General features: G+C 31.3%; 3 protein-coding genes across 10 annotated transcripts; 1 reads left to right on the forward strand and 2 right to left on the reverse strand.

The window, feature by feature from the left end:
- Positions 1–170: 170 nt before the first annotated feature.
- On the reverse strand, positions 171–3,747 carry LOC113846444 (arogenate dehydrogenase 1, chloroplastic). Of its 4 annotated transcripts, none has more exons than XM_027474730.1 (3): positions 2,454–3,747; positions 1,114–2,109; positions 171–544 (listed from the first exon to the last, which is right to left on the reverse strand). In XM_027474730.1, exons 1-2 carry the CDS (start codon positions 3,551–3,553, stop codon positions 1,143–1,145), a joined length of 2,067 nt encoding a protein of 688 aa, XP_027330531.1. In that variant the 5' UTR covers positions 3,554–3,747; the 3' UTR covers positions 171–544; positions 1,114–1,142. The 4 variants fall into 4 exon arrangements, with proteins under 4 accessions (XP_027330531.1, XP_027330532.1, XP_027330530.1 ...); XM_027474731.1 differs by having other exon boundaries at positions 222–913; XM_027474729.1 differs by lacking the exon at positions 171–544 and adding an exon at positions 770–913 and having other exon boundaries at positions 1,216–2,109; positions 2,454–3,690.
- A 1,623-nt stretch (positions 3,748–5,370) lies between these two features.
- LOC113847663 (pyrophosphate-energized vacuolar membrane proton pump) lies at positions 5,371–9,900 on the reverse strand. Of its 3 annotated transcripts, XM_027476897.1 has the most exons (8): positions 9,463–9,900; positions 7,886–8,460; positions 7,413–7,792; positions 7,185–7,271; positions 6,759–7,089; positions 6,246–6,656; positions 6,057–6,116; positions 5,424–5,963 (listed from the first exon to the last, which is right to left on the reverse strand). In XM_027476897.1, the coding sequence occupies exons 1-8, from the start codon at positions 9,710–9,712 to the stop codon at positions 5,760–5,762; spliced, it is 2,298 nt and encodes a 765-aa protein (XP_027332698.1). In that variant the 5' UTR covers positions 9,713–9,900; the 3' UTR covers positions 5,424–5,759. The 3 variants fall into 3 exon arrangements, with proteins under 3 accessions (XP_027332699.1, XP_027332698.1, XP_027332697.1); XM_027476898.1 differs by lacking the exon at positions 6,057–6,116 and having other exon boundaries at positions 5,371–5,787; positions 6,394–6,656; positions 9,463–9,829; XM_027476896.1 differs by having other exon boundaries at positions 6,057–6,656; positions 9,463–9,831.
- Positions 9,901–22,149: 12,249 nt separating this feature from the next.
- LOC113847802 lies at positions 22,150–25,026 on the forward strand. Of its 3 annotated transcripts, XM_027477090.1 has the most exons (5): positions 22,150–22,407; positions 23,438–23,481; positions 23,621–23,664; positions 23,765–24,059; positions 24,342–25,026. In XM_027477090.1, the coding sequence occupies exons 3-5, from the start codon at positions 23,659–23,661 to the stop codon at positions 24,650–24,652; spliced, it is 612 nt and encodes a 203-aa protein (XP_027332891.1). In that variant the 5' UTR covers positions 22,150–22,407; positions 23,438–23,481; positions 23,621–23,658; the 3' UTR covers positions 24,653–25,026. The 3 variants fall into 3 exon arrangements, with proteins under 3 accessions (XP_027332891.1, XP_027332889.1, XP_027332890.1); XM_027477088.1 differs by lacking the exon at positions 23,621–23,664; XM_027477089.1 differs by lacking the exons at positions 22,150–22,407; positions 23,621–23,664 and adding an exon at positions 23,014–23,033.
- Positions 25,027–25,272: the final 246 nt, after the last annotated feature.

Below are 25,272 nucleotides of genomic sequence, written 5' to 3' on the forward strand. Positions count from 1 at the left end.
ATCACAATCACAAATAATGTTCTCTGAACACACACAAGCAATAAACTGCATTAATCAAGGTTATGAAAAGTCACAAAAATGTAAAGAGTTGCTTTTAGCAAGGTATCTGAAATCAAATGAACAAAGATATAAGGCAACCTAAGGTCCTAAACTAGCGATAATTAGATAGAAGTAGAACTATTGCAATAGAACTATTGCAACTGAAATTTGGTATAAAATGGGCAAGTTAACTCGCTATAATGTATATCAAAAAGCATGAATTCGTTTCTACCAGAATACAAACTAGAAACAAGAGAACCATTAGTTCAGCTTGATAAAAGAAAAATGGGATAAAGCCCTCTGTAAAATAAAATAAAAGACGACTACATAATTGAGGAATTATTCCAAAAAGAACAATAAACACAAGTAGAGATGAGCGCGCACACGCACACCGAGACAAGCAACTGGAGATAGAAATCATACTATGCACACTTTGGCCTCTCAAATAGATTAATTTTGCCAAATCCAAGATACATACTGCACATAGAATCTTGGTGACCATGTACTGCAAGCATGAATAGCAGCCTTTTATCAAAAAGAAAGGAGGGGAAAAAATCTTGCATTTTTAGCATTGTTTCCTCGGTCTCCTGTTTAAACTTTATATATTCTTTTACACCAGCAATGTGCATGATCATACCAGTTTAAAAGATCCTATATAGCCTTCAGATGCACAACAACAAGTGAATATTTTCATTCTAAAATCATTCCTAGAGTGATCAAACATTCTTCATATTTCATATATTCATAACTCTGTTTCCTCATTGATTATCTCTCTTCAGATTGAGAACTTCCAAGTCTACATTCATAGCCATAAATAACAATGGGACACAAAATATGAACACATGAGCTCCCCTTTAAGTGCCAATCCAGGAAGCTAGAAATAGAAAGTAAAAATTATTGAAAAGTCAAATATCTGACAATTAAAGATGTATATCCAAAATTTCAAAATCATTTTTTTTTTTCATTTCAATTAAACAGATCAGCATAACTTTTAGAAAGACTGGATATGAAATTTTTGGAATGACAAATATATTTAAACCTACTAATGAAGTAAGCTACGTCTACAATAATTACCAATGAGAGGCAAATCTGGAAAATCGTTTTCATTTAGTGTCCACAGTATTAGAAAAAGATGATACTGCATTACTATCTTCAGATATCTCAGGTAACAAAGACCTCTCGGGCAAATCATGGAGCTTTTCTTCATGTTGAAATACTTGCTTTCGGTAGACACCATGCAGACGGTCAAAAAGCTGCTTCTTCAATGACTCAAACGCCAGATCGAATTTTTCTAGCTGCTCCATTGCATTTATATTATACAAGAACAAACCATAGTACAGATCAAAACTATCCCCAGCAGTATTTTCCACCAAACTCAACAAAGTCTCATAGCCCTTTGTGTCAATTGGTGTTGCCTCCAATTTCAGCTTTTCTAAAAATCTTCCCGTGGTATGTGTGATAAACTGTGATCCAGCTGCATGACAATCATGTTCAGCACATGACATTTCAACCATTCGGCACCCTTCGCTAGAAAAAATGTCAAGAAACCGATCACAGCGCGATGTTCTACATTCATCTCGTCCCACCCTAACTTTATCATAAACAAAAGGAAGACCCTTCCACCCATTTTTTCCACTCTCTGGTCCAAACATAGGATGAGTGCAAAGAACATCAAAATAAGGTGGCAAATGTTGAAGAAACAAGTTTCTAGGAAATTCCTTGACAGAAAGTACGTCAACAAACAAAGTACTTCTCTTCAATCTCTGCACAGGCAACGATTTAAGAACTTTCTCCGTGGAAAGGATTGAAGTGCAAAGTAAAATCACTTCCGGATGCTGTTCACAAAGATCATCAGCATCATTGAAATAAGAAACCCCTAATTCCTGAGCCACCTGAGAGTAGTCTGATCTAGAGTATGCCAACACTTGATGACCATGACGGGCAATAGTTTTAGCAAGAAACTGACCAAAGTTGCCAAAACCAACAATTGCAATCTTCAGCTTTAAGTTGTCATCAGATTGGCTGGACCCGTTTGACTTGTATTTGTCAATTTTAGCAACATCACAGGATCTGAATATTAGCATAAAATGCAATTATAAATTAAACTTGATCAGAGATAGCAACCCCAAAGAAAACAAAAACATAGTAGTTTCAGTGCTTGCTGCAATGTAAATGGCCATTACTCATTAATCAACGCATTGCAAGAACAGTATTTATCCTCACACCATCTCACGAAGATTAAGCCAATTCAAGATAACAAAACAACAGAAATCAGACCAACAAAGGTAAGTTACCCTCACCGTACACTCCTCCCTACCTACCCACAAAAATAATAACAATAAAACCAAACCCATGTCCATATAATGTACTAAACAACATTGAGATTATAGTAAACTTTAAAAACAAATAAACACCTCTGATCTTTGGAGGACAGAACCAGTGCAGATCCATTCTGAACATCCTGCGGTACTGCATAGGTATCTTGGAAACACTGCACCTTTCCAGCATTCTCAAACAACTGCTTCCTCACAACACCATGCAAACGCCCAATGAGCTGTTTCCTCAAGTCCTCGAAAGCAAAATCCAACCTCTCCAACATCTCCAACGAATTCTTATTAAACATAAACAAACCATAGTAAAGATCAAAACTATCCCCACAAGTGTTCTCCACCAAATTCAACAAAGACTCATACCCCTTCGTATTAATAGGAGTTGACTCCACCGTCAACATCTCCAAAATCCTACCAACAGTGTGCGTTATGAACTGCGACCCCGCCGCAAACCTATCATGATCCGCACAACTCATCTCCACCATTCTACACCCTTCTCTCGCGAACACGTGAAGGAACTTCTCACACCGTGCAATTCGGGGCTCCTCGTTCCCAATTCGAACCTTTTCGAAGACGAAAGGAAGGCCACTCCATCCTCTACTGGCACTCTCGGGTCCAAACATGGGGTGCGAACAGAGAATGTCGAAATCAGAGGGAAGCATTTCCAGCAAAAGGTTTTTGGGAAACTCTTTAACGGAAAGCACGTCGACGAACAATGTGCTACGCTTCAATCGCTGAAGAGGGAGCGTGAGAAGCACGTGCTGCGTTGAGATTATTGAGGAACAGAGCAAGATGACTTCGGGGTGTTCCTCGCACAAGTCGTGAGGGTTTCGGAAGAACGTTACGCCGAGTTCGCGTGCCACCTTGGTGTAGTCGGAGCGGGAATGGGCCAAGACGGTGTGGCCCTGATTGACGAGGGTTCGGGCAAGGAACTGCCCGAAGTTCCCGAAGCCTACTACGGCAATCTTCAGTTTCTGAGCGTCGTGGAACTGTTGGGCCACTTTGGATTCGTAGTCGAAAAGTTGGGCCGCGTCGATGGCGTGAATGCGGAGGGGTCTATGGTAAGAGGCACCGTTTGTAGGGGAGAGGCTGAAAGAGAAGGGAAAATGGGGTTTCAGACGCCGGAAAGTGGAATGTGACGAAGGGTTGAGTTGCGGTGGCTGAAAGGTTGAAACGCCGAGCATGGTTATGGTTATGCTGATGGTGATGGTGATGCTGCGAGTCGCAAACTGTGAAAGGGACCAAACGAGGATCACGGAATTCGTAGAACATGAATGAGTTCAGACTTCAGATATTAACTCAGGTGTTCGGCTTATCGCTAAGTTACACAAACCATCTTTTAGGTTTCAAAAATCTACAACAGTACATTCGAATACCCCTCATAATTTCAAATCTTTGGATCTATCTATACACACTATGTGCATTGATATTTACTGTTACGTTTATTACGTATAATATATAATAATTTAACATGAAAAATTATTTTGAATGGTAACAAAATGCCATGTTTATTAGATAATTATTTTTACATTAAATATTTATTACTAAATAAAGATAACTGTTAAAACATCAATATTTTACATAAACATAGGCAACGCATAGATATTACATTTAGTTGTTTTGAAAAGTCATATGATTGGTTTAGGGAAATAATTTACTGCCTCGTAAAGAACTTTTCATGTCAACATTTGTCATGGAAGAGATAAATAGGTTATAATAAGACACCTTATTTTTGGAAGTTCGAATAATGTTACTTTTACATGTGTTTTTCTCTCTTCCAACATAATATTGTTTTAACATGAAATAACTTGAAACATTTAACGATGAATAAAAGTTTTTAAAAGGTTAACTTAGTAACTAAATTTGTAGAAAATTAATTGTAATAATATTTTCATATTTTAAAAATAATTTAATGATTAAAAGAACTAATATGATAGAATTAAGTGTAACATTAAAAAACAAACCATAAATTATAAAATGAAGATTTATCTCCTTTAAAACGTGGTATTTACTTGAAGAAAAAAAGTAAAGGTTATCACTATTAAATGAAAAAATAGCTATTTTACTTTAAAATTATACTCTCAACATTAATTTATGACTCATGTCTCACGAGGTTTGTTTTATATTTAGTATATGTAGTTGTAGTGTTTGATTGTTGGCAGGCACGTCAATAATCTCTTGCATACAGGCTATAGCATCATTGGCATATTGACATTTCTAGACGAAAATCAAAATTAGAAGGTATTTGGGGAGGATTTCAGCACAACCGTTTTCGAAAGGGGAAAACAAGTGTACAAATTAAATTAGTTTATCTTAAGAAAAAAAAATTCAGTTTTTGGGGAAAAAAAAAACTTATTTTGCCGAGTTTAAACCAAACATGTGTAGAAAAATATCCAATTTATCAATTTTAATTATTATTATGTTAATTTAATTTAAACTATATAATTTGTTCAATTTATTTTGGTTTAAGTTAGATTAACTTTTTATGTGCAAATTGGATTAACTTTTAGTTTTTATTAGATTTTTTCACATGTAAATTTCCAAAATATAAAAATAAGAAATAATTTTATCAAAACATATTAAATACAAATTTTAATCATTTCATCAATACACTGAATAAGTTCAAATTAATTAAAATATTATGGAAATAAACTTTAACTTTGAATATATGTTAAATAGTTACTAATTTACACACTACATGTTTGAATTTAACTTATAAGTAAATAAAAAATTTCAAATAGGTACCAACAAACAACTTGACAACTTTTAAGAACTTTAAAACTACATAAAAATAGAAAATATATAACAATAATTTTAATGATAATTTTAGTAAAATTTAACATAAATAATTATAATTTATTAACTTATGGTAATTTATACCAGCATATACTAATTCTTCCTTAAAAGCATGTGTATATTTCAAGTATTATTTGAATTACAAATGACTTCGAAATTTAAATCCAACATTCTTTACTATTTAGTAATTATTTTCAGTTTTAATTGAATTAGTTCAATTGCAAACACCGACAGAAACAGACAACATAATAAAAAGAAATGGTAAAGAAATATAAAAAATGACCATATCGATAGCCTAGCTGTTCTAATGAAGCAACAGCTAAGCAGAAAATTGTAAATATCATCATCATCAACAACAACCTCCACTTTACAAGGAAACTTTTCTCTGCGGATTCAGCCTAATTAAGTATCTTAAAGCTACATATGAGAGACAAAATACTACTGTTTTTTTAAGGTCGGGAAAAGAGGGAGGGGAATTGACATGACAACTGAGTTAAGACTAACAAATAAAAAGCATGGTAGTAAAAGGACGGTTTTTCCTTGTTCTGCCATTGCAGGAAATTGATGGACGATGATGCTCTTTTCTATCAAATCTTAGATCTTGAAGAGTAAGCCACCGTGTGTAGCAAAGAAGGGAGCAAACACAAGAGACTCAACGGCCATCAACTTGATAAGGATGTTGAGTGACGGTCCAGAGGTATCCTTCAATGGGTCTCCAATGGTGTCACCAATTACAGCTGCCTTGTGACAATCCGACCCTTTTGGACCAAGGGTTCTTGCATGCTCAGTAGCACCAGCCTATCACACCAAATATATCCCATAAAATAAACATCACTAATTTTATTAGACATAATTAATAATACAGCTCAAACTACCCAACAATATATTTACCTCAATGTACTTCTTGGCATTATCCCAAGCACCACCAGTGTTAGATGCAGAGATAGCAATCTGTAAACATGGCACACAATTAAGCCTTAGAAGTAAATAATAAAAGGGAGAAAGAGTGAAGGACAAAGAGAAACAAGTTGTTGAGTGAAAACTACTAAAATAATAAATCGGGGGTGTGTGAAACATTACCTGTACACCAGACACCAGAGATCCAGCAAGGACACCAGAAAGAGTTTCTACACCAAAAAGGATCCCAACGACAAGGGGTGTGAGCATGACAAGAGCACCAGGTGGAATCATTTCTTTAATTGAAGCATCAGTGGAGATCTTAACACATGTAGCATAGTCAGGCTTAGCAGTTCCGTCCATCAAGCCTTGAATGGTATTGAATTGCCTGCGTACTTCCTCAACCATCTTCAGAGCAGCACTTCCCACACTCTTCATGGTCATGGCAGAAAACCAGTAAGGAAGCATGGCACCCACGATCAATCCAATAAAAACCTTTGGAGTCAGCACATCAACTGTTGTAATATTAGCCCGGCTCACAAAGGCACCAAACAGGGCAAGAGACACAAGGGCAGCCGAACCAATCGCAAAGCCCTAAAACAGAACAACAAGATATCAGGCACCTAGCAGGAAAAGTGATGTTTCCATGAACTCAATGAATTGGGTCTAAAGAGAGCTTTTAAAAACAATCCACACCTTCCCTATGGCGGCAGTGGTATTTCCTGCAGCATCAAGGGCATCAGTTCTCTCTCGAATTCTGTGACTCATCCCAGCCATTTCAGCAATACCTCCAGCATTGTCACTGATTGGACCATATGCATCAATAGCCAGTCCGGTGGCTATGGTACTAAGCATTCCAAGTGCAGCAACGGCAATACCATACATTGCAGCAAAACTGAAACTAACAAAAATACTAATTGCAATAGCAAATATCGGAATAATAACGGACTTGTATCCCAAGGCAAGGCCAAATATAACATTAGTTGCAGCACCAGTCCTGCAGGAGTCTGCAACATCTTGTACAGGACTGCAAAATCAGACGAAAAAAAGTAAAGTCAACTTAAATATCTGATGGTACAGATGCAGAGGTAAGAATGTAAAATATGACCCAAAATCACTTACCTATACGCATTGCTAGTATAGTACTCAGTCACAAATCCGATAATAAGCCCCGCCCAAAGACCAACAGCAACACACAAGAATAGCTGCCTGCAGGCCAAAATCAATCCCCCATGGTATGAGTCCTCAAAAAAAAATTTACCATTCATTATTCTATAAATAGACAAGAACCCATCCTTGAAAGTTTGCTTCGCTAGAAAGGTGATTCCTAACAGTAGTTATGAAACTTACCAGTTCTTGACGACCTTTTGAGCTCCAAAATTGAAGATAGTGAATGACGACGGGAGTGCAATCCAACTAACAATTGCAATCCCAATAGTCATCAATGCAGTGGAAATAATGAGCTGCTTTTTCAAAGCTGGTTCAATCTCCGTTACAGCCTTAATCTCAAAAAAGTCAGTTGCAAATAAGGTGGTGAGCAAACAGACGAGGATGCCCACAGAACTGATGAGCAGAGGGTATAACATAGCAGTCAACTCATGATTCACCCCGAAAGAAGAGATGGAAGCAACAACAAGAGCAGCACAGGATGACTCAGCGTATGAACCAAAAAGATCAGATCCCATACCAGCTATATCCCCAACATTATCCCCAACATTATCAGCAATCACCTGAGTACACAATTATTTATTCAGACATAGGCAAATAATAAAGAATGTTTGATAATCAAATAAGGGAACTAGTTATAGGGGTTCTATTCTTACAGCTGGATTTCTAGGGTCATCTTCGGGAATGTTTCTTTCAACCTTTCCGACAAGATCAGCACCAACATCAGCAGCTTTAGTATAGATACCTCCACCAACTCTTCCAAACAAAGCCATAGAAGACCCACCAAGACCATAACCAGTGATGGCCTCAAATAGACCACCCCAGTCATCACCATAGTAAATCTTGAACAAGTTGATGGCAATGTAAAGAACCAATAGACCGTTTGCAGCAAGGAGAAAACCCATAACTGCACCAGATCTAAATGCTGTAATGAAAGCCTTCCCAACTCCCTTTCTTGCCTCCAGGGTGGTTCTTGCATTGGCATAAGTTGCAATTTTCATTCCAAGGAATCCAGAAATAAGCGATGTGATGCCACCAAGCAGGAAAGATACCGTGCTGAATAGTGCAGTGGCAAGAGCTGGCTTACACATTTTAGTCTGATCATAGGTGCAAGGCTGGTAGCTAGTGCTGAACCCTTCCACAGATCCAAGGAAAAGGAATATCAAAACGGCAAAAGCCACCATGAAGATTCCCACGTACTTGTATTCAGTAAAGAGGAAAGAGGTTGCTCCTGTTTACATTCAAACACCAGAAATAAATGAACCAGCAGCATAGAACATATCCAAAAAATTACAGGTCGAGTAAAATGCAGAGTTCTAGCTAAACAATGGATGCAACCAATAGCAGCTCGATTAACATTAAATTTAAACTGATTAGAACTAAGAGATTATCGGGCAAAATATTGTAAATTATTGGGAATGACAGGGTAAATATGGAAAAAAGTCAAAAAAACTCGTCTAGAAATAGGGACTGTAAGGTCCACTAATAAAGCACTCATTTAGAGTGCCTCTTTTGTCTCTAATAAATTCAAAATCTTCAAATTCAAAAACAAGGATCGTAGAACCTCCAGTCTAAGACAAATAAGATCGCAGTATCCAAGACCACACAAACTTTTTCAACAAAGCCACCAACAGGTAAATAAGCAGCACAAACACTGCTCAAAACGGAAGATCAAATCCAATTGCAAATGAAATGTTATAAAAAACAACTTCACAAGGCCAGCTTATTATCAAACAACACGTACTTGGTCTCATATACGATTTTTCTTGCTTATGAGCCAAAAACTTTTGTGAAGCAAAAAGGGGAATAAGAAAACCAGAGGAAAACAATACTGCACCAAACCAATTTGATTGCAAATTACTTACAACGGGACTGAAACGTGTACCTCCAAATTCCATAACCAAGATAGATCTTTTAATAGTTAAAAACATAAGATTTTATCCATGAGATGAACACAGATGGCACGTTAAAAAAATCACAGTAGAAGCTCTCGCAGTCGAACTATAAAAGAATTTTAACCCATTAAGGAAAATTCAAATCAATAACTTCTGCGATCAAAATCCAAACAAACCATGCAGAACCACAAGAAGATCTACCCACAAAATTTAAAACCGCACCGACTCAACAATTTTCAATTTTTAAAATATTTTTCGAAAAAAGAGAGGGAAAGACAAAAGACAAGACACGAGGGTAGATCTCAGAACCCCAAAGAGAGAGAGAGAGAGAGAGAGACCTTCGGAAATGGCGTTTTGGATTTCGGAGCATTTGAGAACGACGTTGTGGTCGTTTAGGCCTTCTTCTTCTTCGATGAGGTAATCGTTGTAGCCATTTTTACCGGCGGCGTTGGGGGAAGCGTCTCTGGCGGCGGAGAGTTTGACCTTAGCGACGAGCACCCACTGGAACAGGGCGAAGCCGATTCCAATGATGGCGCAAACCGGAATCAAAATCTCGGTTCCGAGATCTGGGAGTATTGCTGCTCCCATGGCTGGTGCTGAAAGGAATGAGAGAAGAGAATAAGAATGAGGAATGGTGTGTATGTGTGTGTGCTGAAGTTGGAATTGGGAGGGTTTTATATGTGACAGAGAGAGAAGATAGGGGTGGGAATGATGACTGGAGATACACAGAAGATGGTGTGTGGTTCAGAATATCATTTTTTTTAACCAATATCTGTAATTTCACTAATTTGTCTACTTGCCAGATCTTAATTCTAGGGTGACTCGGCTCTTTCAATTCCTCCCTTTTCACTTTCCAGTTCCCATCCCTATCCATTTATTTGTGCAATTTACTATTTCTTTATCAATATACATAAACCATGTTAAAAAAAATATTTATTATTCATTTATAAATATCTTAATATTTTAGAAATACGTTTTCTTTGACTGATTAATTATTTAAAATAAAATTAAATGAAAGCTTATAAAATATACATCACATTCGCATATCAATGATTTTTAAAATTACATTATCTTAAAAATAAAATGATGGTAATAGTTGTCTCGCTCTGAAAAAAATGACAACTCATGTTTATTATATAAAAAAAATTCCTTTAGTGTTTTTTATGGAAAATAACAATTCAAATTTTTTCTATATAATATCTGTGTTTGGCTAGATTGTTTAATGCATTGTCTGGACATGTTGATAAAGTATGAAATTGTGAATGGAAAACTCATTGTCCATCTTTTTTATTGCTTGCTCCTTTTCCCTAATTGAAAATATCAAATAATATTAAAATTTAATATGAGAGTTCATAAAATGAAAAGTACTCATTGTTGTACAAAAAAGGAAAATACGTATACAAATTTATCATATTCTAAAAAAATGCACATTCAAACTTCTATATAGGGATGATTGAATTACATAAATATTATAGGAGTTTAATTCTGCATTGATCACTAACACGTGTAATGAGTTAAGAATGTTTTTCCCAGTGTATGTGACTCGGGCTTGTTTTTCACTATTGATGCGCTAGTTTTTTTTTTTTTTTTTGGCTTATTCAATTTTATGAAATTACTCTCGAAACAATTTTTTTGTTGGGATTATTCGTAAATTCGAATAAAAATTGTCAGAGATTAATCAATATTAACTACAAGTAATTCGTTGGTAATAGACCAACTTAAACTTGCTTTGAGGAACATTTGAAAGATTAAACAAAGGTATAAAACATTTCAGGTTACTAAAAAGTGCAGTATTGAAAAGCATTAGATCCTTTTAAAATGATTGCATTAGTGGCTAAGGTTTCTGATTTAATCTTAGTGACTGGATTACTAGCAATTATTAAAAATTATTGTTTGTCTTTTATTGGTTATATTACCTTTTTTTATCATTAAATCAGATATAAATCGATACTGGTTTTAAGTGGTCGTTAATTTCATTGCTAATCCACTGTTTTCTTATAATGAAAGGACGCGATAAACTCGTTGAAGTGCATCGAGTTTCAAGCACGTGATGCCATGCAACATCCTTTTGGTGTCCATTCCTGGCCTAAATTTTTTTTTTTTTTAAACTTAAAAAACATAGGAAAATTAACAAACTAAACAAATCCAAGTTATTTTGATAACAGATTGAGTTTGAATTTAAAATCAAAATTACTTGACCGGTAAAATAGGAAAATCGTTAAATTTGGATAATATTTTTTAAAATGATTCAATCTAATGTTCAAAAAAATTCCAATGTATATAAATACTTCTCTTGCAATCTTCAATGTTATTGAGGTTTTTCAACCACTAAACTCAAGCTTTCCATACGAAGTAAACATTAAATATTTATTTATAATATGTTTAATTTCCTTTTTAAAAACAGTTTTATATTTTTAAAAATAAAATATAATATAAATTTATATTTTTTTATTTTTAAAAATATTAAATTATTTTTTTAATCAGACATATTATTAAACATTATTTATCAAATGATGAAAAAAAATATATTAAATTCAACTTTGTATGTGTTTATATGCACAAACATACGAGGTCAAGAGAATTGAGTAATTTGTCAGCGTCACAAAGTTCAGATTTTATTATTATATAAAACGATCTTAATTTTAATATACTATCAGTATAGTTTTTTATCCTATTATTTAATTAAAATTATCATAAATATATTTTTTAAAAACAATTATTATAAAATTAATGATTGTCAATAATATAATAAATCATGATGGACTTAAAGTATAAAAAGTTATATCAAAATGTTAATTAGTACCGTGTTTTTTTAATACGATTATAATGACACAGTATAGGTAATTAACGAATAATATTTTGTAAGTATAATTTTAATATCATAAATACATTAATTTTGATTATATTATAAAAATTGTATGATAACTTATTATTTATATATTATGTATTATTAATACACATTAAAAAAAATCAATCCAAGTAATAAGTAGTTTAATATTACTTAAGTAAAGTCTTAATTTAAATTTTTATGTATGTAAATTTTTTTTAATAATTTATTTTTATTATTTAAAAAAATCATACGCGATAAAGTGAGAACTCAGTAACTACGTGTAAAATATATAAACGCGTGAAACATTAAAAAATAAACGGAAAGCAAAGATGGAAAATGTAACTCAAGTAAGAAAAGAAAAAAAGCTAGTTATGTCAATATTTTCTTTTGTGTGAATTTTTTTAATTCAATGAGTTTCTCTAGAGGAGTAAAATAATGTTTTGCAGTTGCATGCTTGGCCGTGTTTTTATTTTTTATTTTTAAGTTAAACAAATATGCAATTTTAAATGTGTGTTGAAATATACACAATAAAAATTATGTATACCAACTTTTTACTAAAATTTATATAATACAATTAAAAATAGTTTATTAATAATATTGAATATCATAATTGTTAATAAAGAATTTTATTATTAATCTTTATTATATATCTTTAATTACACATAAAAATTGATAAATATAAAAATTTTACGAGTGTTATCAGGGGCTCATAAGAAACCAAAAAACAAAACAGGAATACCACCTTTCTTTTGTAAAATTTTGTGTACCAGAAAAAATGAATCTTATTCGAGTCTGGTTACATGATGTAATTACAATTAAAAATTCACTTTTTATTTTATATATATTTTACAACAAATACATATAAAATAATCAACCCTGTATTTAATTTCAACGTGTGGAATTTTTTTTCTTAACGACACTCTTTAGTATTTATATACATATAAAAAGAACGAGTAAAACAGAATGTGATGGGCAGTGCAGTATAATAATCCCCACGAGATTCGAAAATTGGATTACCACCTTCCTGACAGTTGGCAACCTGACCAAACATTATTCATTATAATATAAAATAATATTGGATTATTACTGTTACTTAGCAGTGCTGTTACACTTGCCTTTTATCTTTACACAACTTTAATATATAACTGCTTAATCATCATTAATATGCATCTCCTTTTTTTAATTATATTACATTATTTGTTATACTTTTTTATTTTACTTTAATGTAATCTTATTTTTATATTTTAATGATTTTTTAATTCATTTCATTTCGTTTTTTAATTTTGTCACTAACAAAGAAAATAAAATTCTGATCAATTTTCTTAAAATAGTATTTGAAAAGAAAAATGAAAAACATTTAATGAAAAAAGTTACCATAAATTCCATCTGTTTCTTATTGTTTTTGTCGGTTAATGTTATAACATAAAATTCTAATAAATTTTTGTGTATTTTTAGTGAAATTTACGTCAATAATTTTATTATGTATTTTTATATTTATATTAAAAGATTATAATTTTTATACATTTGACATAAAATATTAAATAATACCAATTAATAAATATTTATTGAAATTTAAACTTGAAAAATCACGTGTTGGAGGTGAAACTTTTGCCAATTCATCTATAAATCGATAAATAAATACATGATAGCATATAAAATTTTAATATCAATAAATCTAAAACAGATTAAAGAAAATACAACAAAATTACCCATTAATTATTGTAATAAGTAATTAAATTCCACTTCAAATATAATCGAATGATTGCATAAACAGTGAATGTATGTTTTTGTAATAATAATATTTGCATACACGGGCGTATACGTATATGGGATATATATTGTAAAACACAAATTATTTTAAGGTTATGAAAAATTGAAAACCAAAAATATATAATAATACATATTACTAGACTTATATTATACTCGTTACAAATTTTAAAAACTCACCCATTAAAGGTAAACAACCATGACGCAGCATTTTTCACTTTTACTTTCACTTTTTTCACGTAGAAACACATTTTGCTTTTAATTAACGTTTACAAGCTTTGTACGTTGTGGAGGAGAGGGTGCATATGTAACCAGTTTTTTCCTTCTTTCTTTCTCTTTTTGACGATTTTTTTATTATTATTATCATTTTATCTATACAAAATTAGAATAAAATATCGTTCTATTAAAGTAATTATTAAAATATTAAAAAAATTAAATATTTATTTATTATTATTATTTTGGTTAGCCTGGGTGTTTTGATGATGAGGTGGTACCTATCTGAAGCAGCGTATTTCGAACGCATCCGCTGCCCGAATCAGCTTTTCTCCTTACCACCACTTTACTTCTTACTTGGGAAAGCAAATTTCATATTTTAATCAATTATCCTTTTTTTTTGGGGGGGGGCCCACCAATGACACAAGAAAAACATAGTTTTTATTACTGAATTTAAATTATTAATAATATTAATTATAGTAAAAAATAAACTAATTTTAATAAAAAATTATTTAAAAATATTTAACATTAATATTAAAAACTGAAGTTAGCGGGAATGCATAATAAAAACATAAAATTCCGATTGACGAACTTTCGCTGTCGTTCAGTTCGAATGACACAAAAGATGCAATTACGATATGGCCTACCATTTATATTCTCTCAGATAGGAGCTAACGGCTGATATTGACCCTTTCTTAGATTCGCACAATGACCTTTTTATTTACATTTTCTTTCCTTTTTTTAAACTTAATATTACGAGTTCTTTTTTTAAATTCTAACTAATTAAATTCTTTTATTTGAAATTTTAAAATTGGTTCCTTGTTTATTTTTATATCTAAATTTCTCAAGTTCACATTTTTTATTTAAATAATTAAATTTTAAAAATAAAATGTGAAATAATTATACAAATTAAAGAAAAAAAACGGTGAAATTTTATTAAAAATTGAAAGATACAGTATAAGATTATAATTTGAGTAGTGACTTTTTATCTGGAATAATATTTTTTATCGTTGAGTTTTAAACAAAAAACTAAATTAACCTATTTGATTTATATTTTAAAAATATTCAAAAAGTGAGAATTTGAGGGTTTAAACAAAAAATTAAATAATTTAAATTAAAGTTAGAATTCAATGTTCTTCAGCAATTAAGTTCCTGGATGCGTTGTCTTTTTTTAGCATTACTTGTATGAAAATTAGTACATTGTTTGGATATTTTAAAATTTAGATAAATCTGATATATGCATATATCCAACTTATAAATTAAAATGTATAAAAAATATTATTATTGATTAATAATGATAAAATTAATATGTTAAAAAATAAAGTATGATAATAGGTGTTTTTATTAATAATGAATATTTTATTTTATTAAAATTGTTGAATAAAATACAATAATTATATTCCTTAAAATATTTCTTGATTTATTTTCTAGCAATATCAAATATCATTACTTTAGTCTTATAGCAGTGGAAATGTTTCAATTTTTTGTGCATCGCACAATACTTTTACATTTAAAAAAAAATATATATATATATATATATATTGTTATTAATAATAAAATTTTAATATATTAAATGTAAATTAAATTAAAAATTTATAGACAAAATATTATAATTAGGACATATAGTCTTTATTGGTATAATATATCAACATTTTAAATCAATATTAATTAAAATTAATTTTATCTTAAATTTTAGTTTATCAAAAAAATATATCCTTGACTTGAGATAATATATCACGATTTTATGTTTAAGAAAAGTAAAAGTTGAAATTATTATGACTATAACTTTTAAAGTGATTATTATAAAAATCCGACAATTCAGATTGAATAATGGTATAAAAAATTTACACTATTAATATATTTTAATTAAAATTTTATTATTTAAAAATAAAAACTCAAATTTATAATACAAACTTGATTAAGTCAATAAATAATAACTGAAAAAAATGAATATGAAAAAATTGTGACTTGATAATTATAAGAGGTTAAATTGTTTTATTTTAAAAAAGAATTCGAATTTATAATATAGAATGAATAAAATTGAATTAATTAATTTATAAACTAAAAATCCATCACTCTCGCCTCTCGTAGGTTTTATAAAAAAGTAATAAATTTAATACTATTTAAATAATCAATAAACTAATTAACAAAAAAATAATTAAAATTTAAGGGAGGCCTTATATACGTGAACAACGAAATTAAATTTTGTTAATGTAAAACAACATGGAAAATGACTTAGAAGCATTTGGGACTTGGTAGCTTCAAACTTATGACCCTTGTAATTCAAATCTAACAATATTTGCTATTGACGTGATAAAACCTAATAACATACATCACCAAAAATAATTAAATAGAAAAGAGTTAAAATCGTCTCCAAATCCAAGTATCAAATACTACATTTTAAAATATAATATTATAACGAGTGTTTTATTTTAAACTCTCTAAAAAACGAAATTTTGTTGCCATGGAATGGAACGCTAAAGTAACATAATTTTATAAATATAATATTATAATTAAAAATAAAAGTATTATAAGTTACAATTTCATCCATTAAGTATTATAATTCGTTAACTAACTACAGAATTATTATTATTTTTTGCTAAATTTGAGTTTTTCAAATGAAAAAAGAAGAGTTGAACAAAAAATCTGGCTTTAAGTCAACATACAGGTAGATACATGATCCAATAGCGTTAGGAAGTCATCGTCCAAATCAGCGCTCAAACATTTCACTAATATTATTTGCATACCATTCATTCACTGGTTAGTGTTCCCCATCACGCAAAGACAGCTTAACCATATAAACAATGTTTATTGCTTCAATTAAATTCCTTTTATTTCCAGTTAGTTTGTACTTTGCAGTGTGATATACTCCAAACCATACGTAACTAATATTATTCATTGAAATAAAATTAAAAAATGGCTTCAAACTTCATTAATACCTGGCAATAGGGATTGAGCAAGCGAAGCTAAGATTGTGCTGTCATGGGTGGTGGAGGGTCCGAATGGGACCAAAGGTAGCTTTCGAAGGCACATATATGTGTTAGCTTTGAAATTGGTAAAGGTAGATCCAAAATCATCATTTGTGGAAAAGGATTATTGTCGTCTTTTTAAGGTTTGGTTGGAGGAGGTTTTCGAGGGGATCACTAGGAGTTGTTTGAATCAGCATTGCATGTGTTATTGTGCGAATCTAATATTCCATGAACTCGGTCGGAGCATTATTTGGTTATCATTTATTAATTAATCAATAACTTGCCAACCATGTAACTCGAAAGAAAAGGATTTCATTCCACATTATTGTTTGTATGTATAGTTACTAATCAATTTACATGCATTGGCCTTGTTGGGTCCCCCATTCAAACTCTATGAACATCTCACTGCCATTTCTAGTGTGAAGTTAAATAATGTCTCGTGCCCCACATCCGTGCACATTTGTATGGTGCAGTGGCTGTATCCGTGGTCCAATTTTTCACAATCATGTTATGATTGAGTCATTAACTCAGTTAATTGGATAATTTACATTCATTAAAATATGTTAAAAAACACTTATTGTTTATTAATTTGAACGTTAAAAACTGTAATTAGCATGGGTTGTGTTAAATAATAAAATGAATAAGGGACGAGAAATGACAAAGAAGATATATGGTGGTGTTTGTACTGAAAGAGCTAAATTTACCTTTTAGCATCCCTTTCCTTATCATGGGAAATGGAACCTCATTACTTGTCGACATATCAGTTGGGACTAAGGGCCATGTTATGGACTAAACCATAAGGTAATGGGAGAGATATAGAGAGTGCATAACATATGAACATAATAGAATAAAATAGATTATAGAAATGTTTTTACTTATCTACCGTCCATGCAAAGTCCACGTGGCATGTTCTGCTCGTTCCATTAGACTGATTCCATATATATTCTTTGAATGTCTGGATTACATCCTTCTCACACCTACCCAAATAATAATAATAATTTCTGATACGTTCTTAATGTATATATAATATAAATAGTAAAAAAGAAATATGTCAAAAGACCCGCTGATTTAACAGGTGAATAAATCTAAAGAAATCTATTATATCAGTTAAATGTTTTAAAACTTATATAACCAGCAGATCATATTATTGATATAATATATTTTATTATTAATAGAAATTTATAATATTTATACTAACGGTTGAACTTTTATTTAAATTTGTTATATTATATATTTATATTAATAATAATTGTGATATGATTGTCATATTCAGAAGCAACGTACATTTCCATCCTTTTGAAAAGAAAAGAACCAGATTGATCTAGAAAGAGTATCCACGGGTTTAATTTCATTGCACCACTGATTAATCCCTCCACACAATAATATTAGTTAAGAATTTGCAGAGCAACTTTATCATCACTAGTTTGATAGCTTCGTTAATGATATATTAATATATTAAACCCATTTTATTAGAAACGATAGATATTACACGCGTTATAATCCTCAGGATCTCACGAAAGATGTGAACTTGAATTGACAGCACCAACTTGATGGTCAATTCGAGCTAAAATATCTCCCAACTGCTCAGTGAGAAAACCATTTAAAAATATGCTGAGTGAAACTGTGCATTAATAAACGAAGAAATTTCTTTCACGCAAGCTTATGATACATATTCTTAAAAACAAATAACTGTGGGAATACAAGAAGCACATCGTATTGTTGTGACAGATTTCATATAAGATAATGTTTTTTTTTTCATCCGTAGAGAAAGTAAACGGTTCAAGTTAAACTGTGAATCATATCTTGGTGTTCGGGGATTATTTTATTGTGTAGGATGAACATGTAATAAATAAATAGATGGTGGCATTTACGGTTCTTAGGTACACAACGAGGTTTTGGGATAAGATTTGGTTTTCAGATAACCAACCACACAGTTTGCGTCAGAAAAACTGCTTAGAAATATAAGAAATTTAAAAATTCATTACACAGATCAGTAGTAATTAATTTTATTTTTCAGATTGCGAAAGGGTTATTGCTTGTCCGCATGTTACGAATTGAGTGGCTATTGATAATTTTAAAGAGTTTGTGTGGACGCCGTTTTATGCTTCGAGGTGATGAAATGGAGTGGACATGAAGGGTTTTTATTGGCACCTAACCCTTATCCACACCAAGGTAATTCAATTCACGTCAGTTAGTCCTTTGCTTGTATCAAATAACCATGTTTCTCTAATCCAAGATGGTTCAAAAATAACACTAACATGATTCAAAGTTTAACAAATAAAAATAAAGAATGCAACTTTCTTTTTATATAAAAACATATAGTAGTTCGTGTGAGGATGACAACAATGTTTTCCCAATTAAAACACTGTAGAGTTGTACTACCAATTTTAAACGTGTCAAACTTTATAATTGGAAGGTTTATTTCGTTGTTTTTTATTTCATGTCCCCGCATTTTAAGCTAAAGCCAGTGAATTGTTTGAGTAGGTTCTTCTTTATATAAGCTCTATATTGGTGTACAGTGTCACACGTTCATAGAACTATGGGGCAGCGAAATTTCCTTCAATTGGATATTCTCTTTGGCTCCTTTTGGATCTTTCCTTTTGATCCCATCTTCACGACGTATTTTGGATCTGGACTCTGACGCTGAGAGCTACCAAGTTTTTAGGGTTCACCTATTGTCTACTTCCTTGTGTTACTTGTTTTTATGTTTTAAACTTAAACTTCTGGTTTGGTTTTTATGATTATTAACCTCATTTTACTGCTATATTGTGATATGTTTTAGCAAGATACGAAAAGAAAATTGAAACTCTTCCGCAACTTTTGATGTTTACTTCCACTTTATACGATTTTCATTTTTAGTGATATTAGTTGAATCTCAATGCTCGGCTAAAAAAGAGTTCTCTCTGCATATAATAAGGTGCTTCGGCAAGTGTCGGGCCTGGCCCAAAAATTGATCTGGGCCATCTAAACCTTTTTGTAAATTTGCGTAGTTAAGTAGGACCGTACACTTGTTGAGCTTAGCTGGTTTTTGGGCATGAGCCCCTCTCTTTGTTTTCCCGTGATAAAAAGTAGGGCCCTACAAAACTGCATTTTTTTTGGTTGAAAGATATTTTTTGTAAAATTATCTTCATATAAATATATGATAGATAAATAAAGAAGTGCAAGCACATGCTAAATTCTAAAGAGTCTTGCATTCCTAAAGTTCCAAAATAAATGTATAAAGAAAAATTCTAAAAAATATTCACAATTTTTCTTTACAGGAGAACATCATTGGAGCTGTAAAAAACAGATTGGATTAATTTTTTATTTTTCTTCTTCTCAAATAGCATATAGTCTAATAAAAGGTTAAATCAACTTGTGGAAAATAATTATTAGCAACTTAAGACTCTATTTACGCACACAAAAAATAAATTTTGGACCAAATGGGGAATTATGAAATAAATGTTGGGTGTAAAATAAAAGCTCTGTTCGTTCGGTTGTAACAAAAAAAAAAGTGACTAAAGAAACCCAATAGATGAAAGGATAGAGGAGGAAAAGATAATAGAGACAAAAAAACTTTCACTTAAAAGAAAAAAAAATTGTATGAGTAAAAAGTCTCATAGAAGATAGATTGAATTTTATGAAAAAAGAAGAAGAAGAAAATTAATCCTCAAGAAAACATTAGAATGTTTATAGTTAATTGGCTTGTTTCTATGGAGGATAGATTATGTTGAGCTTTTTTGTGTAATTGGGAGAAGAGGAAGAGAATGTAAGGATTTTCAAATTTTAAGATTCAAACTTTGGTTTTTATGCATATATATGCTAATTCTCACCACTTTAGTCATATTATAAAGTTTTGTTGAGGTGTATTATAAGCATGATTTTTCTCATTAAAGTTAGGCCATAGCTTAAGACTTGGACTTGTTCATGAGTTTATTCCCAATATATTTTTTGCGTAACTTAAATTAAAATTTTAAAATACAAGTCAAAACTCAAAAGACTATAAAAATAATATAATTTTAAAAATAAATTATTTTGTCTTTGCTTAACATTTTTTAAACATGCATTTGGGAGTTGAGCCTAATACTAAAGACTAATAAAAAAACGTGAAAGAAAAGAATATTTTTGGTTGTATATGCATAAGAACCTAATTAGAAAGAGTGTAGAAAGGAGAGTGGGTGTGAATAAAGGAAAGCAGAAGGACAAGGAGGTGGATTAGCACCACCCTCTGATGATGTTGCTATACAGATGATACATACACAGGGTGGTAACAGCACAGCACTTGAGTGTTGTTTATAACTTTTTTTAATTACGTCTATCTTCAAATGAAAATAATATTATTTCAGTGGAATAAAATTATTATCCAGAATATTTTGTAATATATTTTTTAAAATTTAAATTATTGAGTAAATTTCAACAATCTTATATTAATTGATTCATGTGTTTAATAATAAAACTTATTTGTTCTGTATTTGAAGAAAATACTTTTAAACTTTATAATAAAAATATATAGTTTAAATTTATTTAAATTATAAGTTTTTTTTATAAGGTAATTTTTTTATACACAGAATTTAACTTCATATTTTTTAACAATAAAATATAAATTATTTAAACCAGTAGCCTATTAATACTTATATACGTATCGTTGTCATATTTTTTTAATTCAACTTTAATTTTAATTAAAATTAAATTAACACTCATACATTAATATGCATTAAAAATAATTTTAGGGTGATTTTAAAGATATCATATAACTTAATTAAGAGTTCCGTTTTTGAAAAAATATGGAAAAAATTACATTTCTCATAAACTCTTTTTAGTTTACTTATTAAAATAAAATTTTTATTTAATTTTCATCAATAAATTTCATATTTAAATTTATACCACAATTTATTAAATAAATATATAATTAAGGCGTGTATTTAATCACACTAAACATTTATTCAATGAGTTATTATAATACGATTTAATCCTAAAATTACTTAAAATATATTAAAAATTATTAAGATAAATTATATTAAAAAATTAAATGCTTCTATTAAATTTCTTAAAAGCTCTTTTAAATAGTTTAAACTAAATATTTAAATATAAAATTTGAAGGTATAAGAAAAACATAACAGAGGGCTTTGTGAAATTTGGTGCCATGACAAAAATCTATGATGGTCGGTCACAGATTGAGTTAGTGCTTTCCAAATTCCAAGTTAAAGGAGTGTGGAAATGACAAATCAGTCCCTTTCCCCTCTTTCATTTCATTCATTCCAAAGAAAGCCAGAAACTGCTCCACACACACTCTCTGTAAAAATCTCTTATTGACCGTTCATTCTTTGTTTTCCCTTTGCGCAGAACCATAGACGCACTTCATAAACTCCATAATTGCTCGCTCTTTCTCAGCCATCAACTCCATTCGCAAATTTCCCTTTTTTCTATTTTTATAAAACCAAATTTAATTACTATGGGCAAACGCAAACGAATTTCTTATCACACCCACTCTCGCAGGGATCATCATCTCCCTTCTCCTTCTCCGGGTACCCTCTCTCTCTCTCTCTCTCTCTCTTCAAAAGGTTCCATTGATCATGAGAAAACGTCATAGGTCTGCAAAATGTGTTATAAATTGAAACGCTTGATTAACCCATCTAGATTTTTCTTTTTCCTTTTTTCTTTTAATGTTTCCCCAGTAGATGGTTTTTAGTTTTACCACCTGTTCAGAACTTTGGAAATTTTAGAGTGATGTCCTACAAGTTAAATAAAGCATTCAATGAGAAAAAAGGAAGTATGTTTTACACCTTTATAGCATAAAAATAAAAAAATTAATATATTTATTTTTTAATGAGTAGAGGGTTGGTAAGAAAATGTTGTAAGAGGAGAGGATATAGAACTATTTATCATAATTTAAACGGACATATTTAATGGGCATTTTTGCCTCTCTTTTTATGAACAGATTTTGTGTTTACTTTAACCTCGTACAATTGACTTAGAAAATTAGTCCTCCTTTGCTCTTTGAAGAATGGTCAGTTTTCTTTTTACTTTAGCATAATCGATCTTAGAATGGTTTAGTTTCACCACTTCATAATCACATTGCATATTCTTTTGCTATTATTTGTACTGGTGGACTGGGATTAAGACTTAGCGCGATGTTAATCACGGTGCATGAGTGAGTCAGATTATGTTCCATAAAAATGCAGTTAAAGATTAGAATTTGGAATTTGATGTGGTGTGCCGTAATTTACATGTTATGGTGTTGGGAGCTATGGTGGGAATTGGTTAGCCTTTGTTTGTTATATGCGGTTTAGATTAATTTAGTTACATACTTCAATTACATTCAACAATTTAAAGTCAATTTCATTAAAATCATTTTTACCAAACTATAAACCAAATGGAATTGTAATCCTGGCAATGACATTTTGATTGCGTTGAGAATCAAGAAGAAATAAGAAAATGGTCCCTTTATCTTTTTTCCTACTGCATTTTGTTCTTAGTTTGTATTCCTTGACGTGCATTATGGATCAGCCATTACTAATGATCAATATTTTTTTTTGTCTTAAACCAATATTGCAGAAGCAATTCAATGCACTTCCAACATGGAGCTGTTGTCAGATGAGGTTGGCTTTCTTCTTCCATTCCTTCAATGATAAATAAAAATTTCCTCCAATATTAATTGCTTTTTTGCTTTTCATCATTCTTATTCATTTTTCTTTACATAACCGGTTGATAAGGTCATACATGAATAAACTTGTGCAGATACAGAATGTACACTTCTGCTTATCTTTGGAAGTAGTATGAAAGTAATTCACAAGCATCCATTGCTTCCTTTTGATATCATATTACATAATTGATGAGATTGACTTCTGTCATTTGTCCCCTTTCTTTGCTTCTTTCCAAAAGCCTTCACATTCAGGCGATCCCGGTGCCCACCCTCTGCCAGCTGCATTGGATATAACAGATGGATCTATGAAGCTACTAAATACGCATACAACTATGGCAAATCATCATCAGAATCTTGGTCGTTCAATATTTTTGAAACGTTCACGCCATTACTATGGCCACCAGTATTCTCGACGTAACTCTGCCAATCATGCTAGTGCATCTTCTTCTCGTGGCAAGGGTATTTCTTCATATGATGATAGACTTTCTTTTAAGTTGGCTTCTCAACCAAACTCACAATCCAGACAACACGCAGGTGTGTCTCTAATACTTATTCTCACTATACGAATATTAATTTTGAAATTTTTGTGGTAGTGTCAAAGTTAGTTTACATTCTTGATATTTTGGTGGAGAATTTCACTGGCAATATTATTCATTATATGATGTCAATGATGTCTTTGTCCCATGTTCGGATGCTTTGTGTTGTAATACTAGCATTCAATTTCAATCATAGGGAATGCTTTCTGTTTCATTCTATTTTGTTTGAGAATCCATTTGGTCATCCATTCAGTGTTTCTACATTTTCCAATTTTTCCAGAATATAGAGAGAAGGTGTTTTCCAGGCCAGAGAGAATCCGGTCAAGTTCCTTAGGGATGGATGCAGTGTCACAAGATGTAGCGAAGATGGTCTGTGGGATTTGTGAGAAGCCACTGAGTCGAAAATTTAATTTTCTGGGGAGTTCGGTGTCTTGTTGTGAGCTTTCAGTTGTGGCAGTATTAGTATGTGGTCATGTTTATCATGCAGATTGTCTGGAGCAGAGAACTAGCCTTGAAGAACTACGTGACCCACCATGCTCCGTGTGTGCAGGTTTACTCTTGCAGGCTCAAGACTCTAAAGAACAGGAATAGTTTCCATGTAGATGGATTTTACAACTTGAAGTTGATCATCATCTGCTAGTAAAGGGACATATAAGTGTGGAGATAACAAAACTAAAGATAGGTCATTTTGCTGCTAATGGACTATGGTAGCTAGGATAAAGATCTTGTAGACTCTGAAGATCTATGCATTATCTGTGGGATTTGTGGATTCGGTAGAGAGCTGTGTAATTTCTTCTGATACTAATTCTGGTTCACCAGGCGCATAGGGGATTACCATATATGACAGCCTAATGCTTTGGTTACCTGAGCCATGGAGTAGAAGTTTTAGTAGTTGTAAATGTTTGAGAATTTCAATGACATTCTAGTTGAAATAATTGTTCGATCTTCATCTTTCGTTGCTAGTACGTTTTTCACAGCTCCATCGTGTGGTTCTTGAGAAAAAACCTTTGCCAAGAAGATGGTAGCACAAGTCTTCCACTGGGATCACAAGTTGCATGTCACTTCTTCTTGCCATCGTGGGTTCCTAATATGGCTTTAATTTCTAGAAATGTTATGTTTTTGTATTATTTCAGCCTACAAATTTATTATTTACCTAAAAGTAATGCATGTTTTTAAAAAGGATAAAAGGTAATATTTTTCAGAAGCTACAT

This window comes from Abrus precatorius, unplaced genomic scaffold, assembly GCF_003935025.1.
Source record: "Abrus precatorius isolate BTA unplaced genomic scaffold, Abrus_2018 Scaffold8, whole genome shotgun sequence".
Lineage (NCBI taxonomy): Eukaryota > Viridiplantae > Streptophyta > Magnoliopsida > Fabales > Fabaceae > Abrus > Abrus precatorius.